This window comes from Hippichthys cyanospilos, chromosome 5 (genome assembly GCF_059441005.1).
Source record: "Hippichthys cyanospilos isolate Australia breed blue-spotted pipefish chromosome 5, RoL_Hcya_1.0, whole genome shotgun sequence".
Taxonomy (NCBI): Eukaryota; Metazoa; Chordata; class Actinopteri; order Syngnathiformes; family Syngnathidae; genus Hippichthys; species Hippichthys cyanospilos.
The window spans coordinates 4638351-4650850 of NC_142373.1; the positions used below are offsets into that span (position 1 = coordinate 4638351).

At 37.9% G+C, this 12500-nt stretch overlaps 1 protein-coding gene across 1 annotated transcript in view; it reads left to right on the forward strand.

The window, feature by feature from the left end:
• The window catches only part of rrp1 (ribosomal RNA processing 1), an 18957-nt gene that overhangs the window by 859 nt on the left and 5598 nt on the right, over positions 1-12500 (forward strand). The window contains exons 2-13 of the mRNA XM_088415551.1: positions 2081-2163; positions 3875-3932; positions 4016-4101; positions 4222-4283; positions 4385-4514; positions 5054-5118; positions 5819-5970; positions 7408-7514; positions 7690-7787; positions 10024-10043; positions 10129-10245; positions 11529-12500. The exon at positions 11529-12500 is cut by the window's right edge and continues 14 nt beyond it. Of these exons, the coding sequence (XP_088271677.1) occupies positions 2081-2163; positions 3875-3932; positions 4016-4101; positions 4222-4283; positions 4385-4514; positions 5054-5118; positions 5819-5970; positions 7408-7514; positions 7690-7787; positions 10024-10043; positions 10129-10245; positions 11529-12500 (1950 nt within the window). The remainder of the gene's footprint in view (positions 1-2080; positions 2164-3874; positions 3933-4015; positions 4102-4221; positions 4284-4384; positions 4515-5053; positions 5119-5818; positions 5971-7407; positions 7515-7689; positions 7788-10023; positions 10044-10128; positions 10246-11528) is intronic.

Sequence of the window (12500 nt, forward strand, 5' to 3'; positions counted from 1 at the left end):
GCACGTGCCAAGAAAAGAAGGACAATAGCAGACGCCAATAGAATGGAATATGGAGATTTCATTAGCTCAGTGTTTCTCAACTATATTTTGCCAGGCCCCTCTTAGAAAAGAGAAACTTTTTGCGCCCCCCCAACCAGTCGATGCACTGACTATAAATAAGATTTTTATTGATGAAAATCGTTTAAGTATACCTACACATGTATCCTTTTTTACATTAACAACAGAAAAATGCAATATAAATCAACTTTCAACAACTGTTCATTATTTTTATTGCGTTAATACTGGTTACAGCTTCGTCTAAAACGGAAAAAAAGAAGCAAGTGCACCAAAGTGCCTGAAACTAAAGGAAAATGATGAAAATGATTACTTTATTGCAATTATATTCCACGTGACAAAAACAAAGCCTTTTTCCTGGGATCATCCAGGAACAGGACACTGAATCCCCTGTTGGTGCTGATGTGTATCATCAGTTTCTAAATGTTAAAGTAAAATGCTTCGAGTACCTAAAGTAGAAAAGTGCTGTAGCAGTGCAATGTGTTGCATGTGTTCAATCAGCATTCATGTATATGTGTACTCGTGAGTAAAACCCGTTTTGATCACTGAAGCTTTGTTTTGATTTTATTTACATTTCAATTTGAGGTAGTTTAGCAATTTAGCAAAGGTTTGTTATTGTAACATGCTGTATTATGTATTTTGTTAAAAATTAAGACTTTTGGGCGGCTTGATGGAGCAGTAGTTAACATGTCCGCCTCTCAATCCAAGGACCGGAGTTCAAATCCACCTGGCTCCAATCTTCCTGTGTGATTTTTGCATGTTCTCCCTGAGACTTGCGTGGGTTCTTTCCAAGCACTCCGGCTTCCTCCCACACTCCAAAAACATGCATGGCAGGTGTATTGGACAGACTAAATTGTCCTTAGGGGTGAATGGTGTGTGAATGGTTGTTCATCTCTGTGTGCCCTGCGCGGAGGTAGGGCATGCTCAGCGCCATCTTAGTGGTTAATGAAACCTTGACTTTTTAACACCGGTGATGCTCCTGTTTGCCTGCGTTCCCACGACTCAGATGCCTAATTTCTGACGGGGGGACGCATACTTTCAGTGTGCGCCCCCAGGAAGTACTGTTTTTTATTTTTTTTAATTTTTCTTTTTTTTAATGTCAAAACTGTTATCATCATTCGCTATTCAACAAAACTTGACGTCTTACTAATATTACTTACTATTTTGGACAACTTCGTCCACCTTGTTTGTTTTGATCTCGCGGAAAAAAGAGCTTTAAGAGAGGGGAAAGAAGAACACAGCTTTGTTTAATAAATGCTGCTCATGATATTTTATGACACAATGTTTGCCAAGGAGGGACATCAGCAAACATGAGATCAAGCAGCCGGACGCTGTGTTCATCACACCGTGGGACTTCAACTACCGTGACCTCAGGACTGTTTCCCTAATATATAATTAATATATTTGTCGTCTGCTTGGGAAGTGAAAAGAATTAACATTTCATTGTGTTTTATAGTACTATACATGTGACATTAAATCTCTTTGAATCTTTGAGCCTCACTGCATGATCAAGTAGACGACAATACATTGTTGTCACGATCATACTTCTGGAAGTAATTTAGAAATAAAATAGTCCCAGTGCCTTTCGTTTCATACTTTACTTGATATCCAACCTTTTATTTTGAAGCATTTTTTTGACTCCCTTTACAATCAGCCGCATCGTTAGACACATTTCACTGGGGCACATGTTCCTCGGGTAGCTAGGGATAAGCTGCTCCTATACAAATTTCACCAATAAAAAAAAATTCACTTCAGAGCGCACATACCGCTTACTACTTAGTATGGTAATTCATTGCTACTGTATGCACTCGACATAAAAAATGCCCACATGGCAATTAATATGGAAATTAATGCACATGTGGCTTCTGTGCCAAGAGAAAAATGACTTAATGCTTTTCAGGGATGAGAAATCTCACGATGTTCTAATATTGCTATATCTTGTCACATGAGATCTTGTTCCATCCCTAATACATTGCTTTTTCATCAAAAGCAAAAGCACTCCTTCAGATTTATGTTCTCTTTGCAGGTGGCTTTACTAGTGAAGAAATGCTCAAACTGTGGAAAGGTCTGTTCTACTGCTTATGGATGCAGGACAAACCACTTTTACAGGTATTTCATTTTCCCTTTTTAATCTATTTAAATATAAACTTCTGATCAATGTTTTGTCTCTTTTTTTTTCTTGGTTTATTGATGGGGGTGCCATACAATACAAATTTACAGGGATGTCTAACATTTTCTTGTCATGGAACACTTGACAAATGTTGCTACTTGTGTGTGTGTTTAATGTCCATTTTTTGCAATGGTAAATTTTATTGAATATTTTTGTATCAAATCAAACATGACTTGCCATTTGTTGTGACCAGATTGGCTGACAACTTTCAGTTAAAAAGATCCTCCCATTTTTGGGGGGGGGGCTTGTCAAATTGACGACAAAAACAATGGAGTAATTTTTTTCTGAGACTTGGAAGATGGCGTTTTAGGGGTCCTCAGCAGAAGTCACAAGTATCAGTTGGCAAGTATCAGCTGCTCGTATTATTCTACTTACTTTTATTCAGCTTTGAATAAACTTTGCAGCTTGTACCAGTGTTCCTCACATGAAGGAAAATGCTCGATGCTGGAGACCTAAAAAAAACACTTGTATTGATTTTGTTTTGATGTAACTTTTATTTCCAAATCTTTCAAATGTATGCTCGAAAAGGAGTGATCATACAATTAAAATGTGCTATACAACTAAAAGGGGGGGGGGGATCATTAAACTTTAAGGCTTAAAGATTTGGAGGAATATTGTTAAGTTGAAATTTGTATCTTTTATAGTAATAACATTATTGTATAATGTAACAAAACAGGTTATTTGTTTTGTTGTTGCAGTATAATTTGTAGGCTTGTGAAAAATATGTCCAAATGCCAGGTACCTTCCAGATACAACTGTCCCTATGTCAGAAATAAAGCAATGCATTTTGCTTTGTTAATACATTTTAATCGGCACCTTGAAAAGGAGGTTTTCATTGTATTCTAAATTTTGGGTAAAATGCGCCCTAACTTTTTTGCATAACATAGGCTAACTTGGCAAAGAGACCACCACTGCTTTACGAACAATAGTTTTGTTTACATCCTGAAATTACCCATATAGCAGAAAAGAAGTACAGCTAGTGGTGAAGCCCAAAGTACCCCCCCAATCAAGAGACAACAATCAGAGACAATGGTGCTAATAATGTAGTGCAGAATATCATGTAGTGCATAATTGTAATGCAAGATGTTATTTATGCATGCAGTAGGAGGCAGATTAGTTTGTGAGGGATTTTTTGAGAATCCGGATTGCTTGTGGGCACAAGCTGTTTGCCAGTCTGGCAGTCCTGGCCCTCAGGCTTCTGTCGCGTCTGCCCCATGGCAGCATTTCAAACACATTGTTTTGTGGATGTGTCTTGTCCTAGATGATGTTGCGTGTTCTCCGCAGAACCCTGGTGTGGTAAATGGCCTGCAGTGAGGGTAAGGCTGCTCCACAGATGTGCTGTGAGGACTTGATCACAAGCTGGAGAGCCTTACTGTCTTGTGCCATTCACAAACTAGCTGGAAGATTATTAATGAGAAAAAACAGGGGCCATGCACTAAAGCAGCTTTTTTTTTTTTTTTTTTTTTTTGCTATTTTGTTATGGGATATTATAGAAGTATTTGGATTTCTCAGTCCATATTGTTTAGAAAATTCCACAAAAATAGCAACCACGTGTCAGGTGGCTACTCACTTTGTTTCATTGTTAAACATGTGTTGTGTGAACAAAGGTTTACTTGTATTAGCTTAAATGGAGCACACCTCTGTTCACAGGAGGAGCTTTCAAACTCTATTTCTGCATTGATTCACACCTTTCATGATTTTAATGGACGTAAGTTGACCCTATGCTTGTGTAGTTTCAATTGCAAGTAAAAAGAAACTGAAAAGCCAGTGTGAATGTGTTATTTTCCACAGAACTATTATATTTCGAGAGCTCCCTTAAGACCTTTAAAAGAGAGTGGACTGGTATTGACAGACTGCGAATGGACAAGTTTTTTCAGGTTTGTGAGTGTGATGCTCATCATGAGTGTGGCGTGGGTGTGGATTTTTGTATGTTCGTGCACCTGCATACATGTGTTCACATTTTTCCTTCTGTGGTGGCCCATCTTTTCATGTTACAGTTGATCCGCTTCATGTTCAGGCAAAGCTTTGAGATTCTGAAGCGAAAAAACTGGGATAGCAGGTAACCTTTAATAATTGTTTTACACAAATTGTGCTGTGCGCCATCACATGCTCTAGATTACGTATATTCTGTACTGTACGTTATGCTCTTGTTTTTTTCAGTGCAGTTGCAAAGTTTCTGGAACTGTTTGCTACTGAGATCCTGAACAGTGGTTATGATACACCTGTCGGTCTCCAGCTTCATATCTTGGACCTGTATTTGACAGAACTCACAGCTGTGGGTGCATCAGAGGTAATGTGATGATCAAAAAGTCATTTGGAGTATGAAGCCTTGGCAAGAGATGGGGCAAAAAAAAAATTGGGTAGCCCTGCTGTACAGCATGAATTTGGTTAATGATACCATCACTCAGAAGGGTAACAAGAATAGACACATCCACTCTAATAGTAACTGTGTTATGGTTGTCAATTGAAACAAAGGAGTTTATTTACTAAACTGGATACAGTACTCCACTGCTTGGTGGTGAAGTAAAGTGACTCTAGTCACATTGACTTGGAAGCAATTCCAGTTTGTACTCTTTGTTGGCTTGTTTTTCTGTCAGCAAAAGGGGCGTGTCTGGGAATAACGTTGCTAGTGAAAGAGATTAGGAGTTATGGCCTTTTTGATAAACCTGCATTCATGGAAAAGCAAGGCTGTGTCATCAGAGTTAGTATTGTATACAAGTTGGTAATGCTTGCATGCTAATGAGCTACAATCGAAAATGTGTAGATAAACAATGGAATTCCTTAAATATTGCCAGCAGCAAATATGTTTTCACATTTTTTTCCCTACAGCTCACTGCTGACCAGAACCTCAGATTCATAGAGCCATTTTGCAAAACGGCAGCCAAAACCAAGGAGTAAGTCTGACGCTTTCATGCTGCTTTCAATTAGTGCCAAACAGCATCATGCCATTTTACGAGGCACAGCACCAACCCACACCCTGCCTCCTTTTCTCTTACAACATTCAATTTACCGTATTTTCTGCACAATAAGGCGCACCCTCAATTATTGAAATATTTTAAAACTTTTTCAACTCTGTATTTCAACTTTTTCTCAAAGTAAAAACAATAATAACTCAAATAATAACTCTAAACTCTCAATAGCATAATAACTCAATGTCAATATGACCAACCTTGTTCAACTGTAAACACTCAAACGAAACAGGTAAAGCTTACTATACCAGTTCATTCCCCATCTCAGGTGTCCACTTCCAAGTTAGATGTATAGCCACTAAAATAACTCATATTTAATAAAATGAATCGCTGATATACCAAAGATGGTATATAATCATATGGATACCGACAGCTAGCTTTGCAAAGTTTAAAATACAACAATATAGGCCCTTTTAAAGACAAACGATTTAATGCCAGCACTTAACTATTCAGTGATGGATAAATTGTTTGGACAGCACAATAGTGTATAAAGATGGTGACGACTCATAGATGTGCAGATATGCTATGCATCGAGGCACAGAATTCTGTCATATTAATCTTTTTACTTGCTTGACATGTTTGATCTCTAATTATTTAACATATCTTTATTTAACTTTCTGCCTAGTGGGACACTTTTCAGGGCCATCTGCAACAACATCTTCAGTACAATTATTGACCAGGCTCCCTTTGCTATTGAAGATCTGATGAAGGAGCTGAAAGCTGTACAGTCATCTGATTCGGGCCAATTCTCTGAAGGGGAAGAGGAGGAAAATAATGGTACTTCATTTTCTTAGGAAACTTGACACATATTCCTACACTGCCGTGGTCCCCGACCAAGTTTACGTTACAGACCAGTTTATACAAGTATTAGCAGCAGACTGGCAGTTATTTATCACCAGGGGTTGGGGGGTTTATGGAAAAAAATCTCCTTATTGTGACTTTCAAAATGCAAGTGTAAGTGTACAGTGCGTACATACACATAGATAGACTGGTCCTACATGCATACATACATATGAATAAATAAACATTTTGAAGAATTTAAAAAATTGATATAATACGGTGGGCCCCCGTGTTACGATATTAATCCTTTCTATGGTTGGGCTCGTAAGGCAAATTCACCATATTGCGGGTAATTCAAACCTATGTTAAATAGCTAATGCGTTTAGAACCTCAGATAAAAGCATCAAAATTGTACATACATATTAAAAATTGGTACCAAAATAGTATAGTAAGTACTACATTTATGTAACATACATGTATATAATCAGAAAACATCATAAATAAAAAATATAGAAAGGATTTATTCTTTGATTGGCGCTCGTCATGCCCATAATCCCTAGTAAGGGTAGCCTAGGCTAAGCTAGCTTCCTATTACTTGATTATCTCCAGCTTCGTTTCCATATAAATCATCTTCTTACTTCTCTCTTTAACATCACTTGCAATCTTGGGACCCATGGCTAATCCATTCAACTTTGAATTAAACAGTGAAATACATTCATTATAAATACGGTTTGTAACCACTCATAGATAGAACAAAGCTTTACCATTCCGCCCTTTTGAAACGAGTGAGGCCGACCAATAGCAGACCATCATCTCCATGAGGAGACACCGACCAATAGCAGACCAGCATTGTAGTGACACGTTGCATGGAGGCATTGACGGCAACTGAAAAGAAGTGTAATTACCTAACAACGCCTGCAGGCGGACACAAAACAACACAAATACAGCCAACCCCCTAGGGCAGGGGTGGCCAAGTTCGGTCCTCAAGAGCCACAATCCAGCCTGTTTTCATTGTGTCTCTTCAACTAACACACCTGATTCAAATGATTAGCTCATCAGCATGCTTTGCACAATCCTGATAACGACGCTGATTTGACTCAGGTGTATTGGTTGAAGAGATACATTGAAAACAGTCTGGATTGTGGCTCTTGAGGACCGAACTTGGCCACCCCTGCCCTAGGGTCACGGCAGATGTTTTTGTTGCAACGCGGTGAAAATACCGTGAAAATGGGAAGAAGAAACTCTGTATTTCACATCGCAACATGAAAAAAACGTAAAACGGGGACGCTGTAACCCGGGGCTCCACTTTACACTTAATTGTGCCAGGGAGTATACTCATTTATGCTGTGTTCATTGGTTGAATGTCTACGGTGTGTGCTTCTTATTGTGAAGATACTAAGAAGACACTGTAGCTGCCGGTTGTATTTTTTTCAGGTAGTAAATCCAACTTGGAACAAGATAATGAACTGACATCAGGAGACTCAGACAAAGAGTTACCATTTGATGATGATGATGATGATAGCATAGCACCGGTTCTTCAGGTGAGTTTTGATTTATATCCTAAATGCATGTGTTTTTTTAAATGATGAACACATTTTGTGATATGTATGTTTTATTTTTTGGGAAGTGTTCACATGCTACACTGTACCACTCATCAGAAGGCTTGAAGAATATCATGTTTTGTTTTCCCCCTTCTAATGAACATTTGGTTTATAGTTTGACTATGGAGCTGTTGCTGACAAGCTTTTAGCGATATCAAGTCATAGTAGAGCACCAAGCCAGAATAGACAGAGACTCTACAAAATCATCAAAGTGTAAGTATTGTAATCACTTAGATGGTTTCAAAAGTATTACTATATCATTTTAAAAAGTTTCGGTCTGTGTGTATTTTACATATTTAGTAATGCAGTGAGGAAAAATTCAGGTTTGAAACACCTTTTTAGAAAAATATTGTCTCTTGTCACAAAGGAAAATTCAGGATATGAAAGGCAAAAATTGTTGCCATATAATAATGAGACCCATGACACTCGCGCTCCCTCGCACAGGACTATAATGTGGTACATCATCACAACCCACCATATCTCTCCTTGGCAGCTGGGGTATACTACAATCCTTCTAACAAAAAAATGGCAGTGCAGGAGGAGTTAATTAAAGATGACATAGAGGAGGCAGACATTCTGTCAGCCCGAATACAAGAAGTGGTGATGAAATTCCAATACATTGCTTAATTAGTTGACAAGAATCTTCCGGAAAAAGTAATCACCAGGCGGGCTGTTGCTCGCTTCAATTATGTTTTCCTTGTCGATATTCAAAAAATTATTAAAAAGATGTCAACGGTAAGGTCCTTGGATCGGGACTTTACAAAAGGTGCGGTAAAAACCACGACTGTTAATGAAACTGAACCAAAGCAGCCCTAAATAATTTTTATTGTTCCTTACAATATGCACTTTGAAATCCATGATTTTATGAACTAATATAATTTAACCTTAAGTAAAAGGACCACTGTCTTAATATTCCAACTGCAAGGATGGACATAATTGATCAATTGATTAGGAATTGTATGATTCTGCAAAATTAATTGTTCAATACTTGCTTCCAAGAAATTAGAATAAAAATTGAACATACTACTTGTTTGCAACCAGCGGAGGAGCTCACAATAATTTTGTTAAAATACTTTAACATGCTGTTGGTAACTAAATAGTGTGCAACAATTTTTTCTCTACCATTTTCAGGACCAACCACAAACTCATGTTAGCTGTTTGTAGTGATACACCCATCATTATCATTACAAGTCTTCTTCTTGTTTCAGCTATGGAAAAAAAATGGATTAGTACAAGATTACCTGGTAATTTTTTTTCTCTCTGATTTTCTGTTGATAATTTGATGATATTCTGCAAAGAATGCCGTAAAACCTTCCCTGCTCCCATGACATTTGCAGTTTACATACCCTGGAAGAAATAAAAATAGAAATACCGTATAGTTTTTTTAGATTACCGGTAATTCAATTTTTTGTAACTGATAAATTTAACATGTATAAAATTGATATTTTCCTCCCCTTGTTGCTATGGTGCATTTTGCCCGCATTAGCTTTTATAGCTTCCGCATTTCTGTTTTCTTCACATTCACGGTGAACAGAAGGCTTGCACAAAATGGCTACGCCTAAAGAAAGCGAAACATTTGTAAGTGGTTGGTGAAGTACATAAAATACAGTTCCAGGCAAAAATTTAGAGAGAAGGCATAACAGTGCGGTTACTGGATAAAGTTTAATAATGTAAGATTTAAGTAAATATGTGTACTGCTTTAATATTTGTCTCAAATGTTTAATTTTTCAAAAAACAGATGCGGGGTGACGCTACTTTGCGATTTTTCACTTATCGGGGGGGGTTCGGTCTCCATAAACCGCAAAAATGAGGGCTTACTATATGTATAAATACAGTGTGTGTATATACATATACCCACACACACACACACATATGTGTAGCTACATATAGTAAGCCCTCATTTTTGCGGTATATAAACCGCAAAAATGAAGGCTTACTATATGTAGTTATACATATGTATGTACATATGTGTGTGTGTGCGTATGTGTGTTCGTGTGTGTGTGTGTGCGTGTGCAGGCGCGTGTGTGCGACAATAAATTCGTTTAAAGTTAAAGTAATCCATCACCACAACAGGTATCTGTCATCTGGATTACATTGTAATGAATTTGTAAACAATGATATTTTAAAATCTTATAATTCAATTTGAGACAAGATAGCTCTTGCAATGATGATAGAAATACACCCAAATTATTTTAGCAAATCTGAGTCTTAATGATATTGGAAGCCCTTTCCATTGTCAGTACTAAAAAGTATCTCTCAAAAATGTTGGTGACCCCTGCTCTCATACTGCTTTACAGTTAGTAATTATTCCTATCGATATTTCAATATAAAGAAGAGTTGTAAAGCTGATGTGAAAGGATGGGTGTTCTGCTAGGAGAATAGAATAAATTACATATGCTTTATTAGTCCCATGTCTTTCAATATTTTCTTTTCTCTTTTTTAATGGCAGGCTACAGGATCTCAGTCAAGGTATTATTTTTTTTTTCTTCACACTGTGGAAACACAGGGCTTTGTTGTTTTACCTGACTCTTTCTTCGCCTTATTTTTCTGTTAGGACTGTTTCCTCAAGATGGGTACCCTGAGGAAGTCTCTACAGATGAGGATGATGAAATGTTCGGCAGCAGAAAGAGAAAGAAGCGTCGAATTAAAGTAGAGGAAGCAGCTGAGAATCGTAAAGCACCACTTTATTCCTGCAAACTTTCGATGCCCAGAAAAGGGAGGCTAGCTGCGAGACCAAAAAATATATTGCTAGACAACGACACAAATTAAGAGGCATGGCATACTCATAGCTAATTAATTAATGAAAGTTATCCCGAGATCAGCATTCCTCCACACTAAATGCAAAAAGTATTTAAAAAAAAAAAAAATCTGTGATATATATAAGACACTTTATACTATGATTTGGTTTATCTTGTGGTTTTGCCGTGTATGGACACTGCTTTCTGTATTTAGCAATATTTTCAATTGATTAAGATTACACTTTTAAATGGAGTGGAATAAATGATTATGTATTTAATATTAAAATAAAGCTTAACATTATCATCGGTGGGCTCTTTGTCAACAATGAGAAACTGTCTGCCAACAAACCGATGGGAATGATAAAAAAAAGCAGAATTATAAATGTTGGAATTACAATTTTCATCCGTCGTCCTAATCGTTGGGTTAGACATTACGTCAGATGTCTGCCATATGTCCGCCAGCCCACAACGCCCCTTTTTGTTGACTGAAATATAATTGCTGCATCTTTAGAGTACTAACTGCAATCAGCCTGCAGTCAATGTGACAATATTCACTTTACAGTACCACCAAGCGGAGAGATATGTTCAGTTCAGTGAATAAACTGGGTTGGTTCAATTCACTATTTGTCATTCACAGCTATGACACAGGTTGTCATCAGAGATGATTTGGTGTCTGCTGGTTTTTCTCCTGGAGTGTGACTAACAGAAGTCGTGTGGGTCATAACATGTCATGAACTATGATGCTCACGCCACCGTTAACCTATTTGCCGGATTAATCTTAATTTACAAATCACTCTTGTCTATGAGTTGGTTTGACGCTTTTCCTCAACGTGAGAACAGCACAGCCGGGGCAAAACAACGATAACAACATATATGCTGTGAGCTTCGGGTACTGTTTCTCGTGACGGGTTACTTTAACCACAGAATTTCAACAAATCGATGCTTAAATCCAGTCGAGGCCAATTCTGATTGGTATCTTAATCCAATAATTACATGGTAATTTTACGTCTACATGTCGCAATATTCCATCACCCCGCTGCACTACCTGCATTCACCACCTTGCATCACCATTAGCATCAGCCTGCTACAGCACATTACCCCTCACCCCCCAAAAAACTGTAAAATGCTGGGGCCCTTTGAAATACAGTATTTGAATTACAGTATATTATAGTCCTCAATCATGTGTTAAAAACTATTTTTGCTGTTTCGTTTTCAGAAAACAAAAACATGAAGCTCAAGCATGATGATGATGCTGGTAAAGATGACGTGAAACCAACAGACCTGAATGACAAAAATAACACTAATCCAAGAAAAAAAAAGAAAAAGGCACATCAGGGTGGATGTTTAATTGCTGATTTAAATGCCAGCATGTTTAATACGGAGGAAACTGAAGTTCCAAATCAAAGCAAGATTCTTCTGAAGGAGTCTGAAGATAAGAGCACAAAACAGCCTTCCGTTTCTGCCTCAGATCACGCCAGCAAATTAAATTCAAGCAAAACCAACAACAAGAAGGCAAAAAGGAGAAAAAAGAGGCCAACATCAGAGTTTGAAGAAAATTTAGGAAATAATGACACTCATATTACACAGGGGATTGATACTGCGGTGATAGTGGAGCCCGAGAGGGCATCAAAAACCAGTGTTAAGTTTGAATCACAAGATGGCAGGAAGGAGGCTCCAGCTAATAATGAGATCACATCAAATGTACCTGAACTTCAAGTCATAAACACTGTCAAGATGAAGAAGACACTGAAAGGTCAGAAAGTCAAAATGTTTGCGGTCTCCTCACAGCAATCCCCATTAGATTTACCATCAGGGCCTTGTGATAATTTTGCTGTTAGCACAGCCCTCGAACTTGGGGATGCGTCTGATGCGTCTGCCTTGGCCAAGTGCAAGAGAAAAATGAAGAAAACAAATAACATAGTGATTACAAGCAAAACTACTACCAGTGAAAATGGATGTGCATCAGACCATCAAATGGGAACTCCACTGAAGAAGAAGAAAAATCGAACAGAGCAGGTGAAAAAGTTTAGCAACATGGAAAAGGAGCCAAAGGTGTTTGATGAGGCATCATATTCCTCGAAGAAGCCGAATAAGAAGAAAAGAAAAATACCTGTGGTGTTTGAGTTTGAAGTTGATGAGCTTGGGTCTGCCACATCAAACACTGACATTGCAGACAGTGCACCTGGTG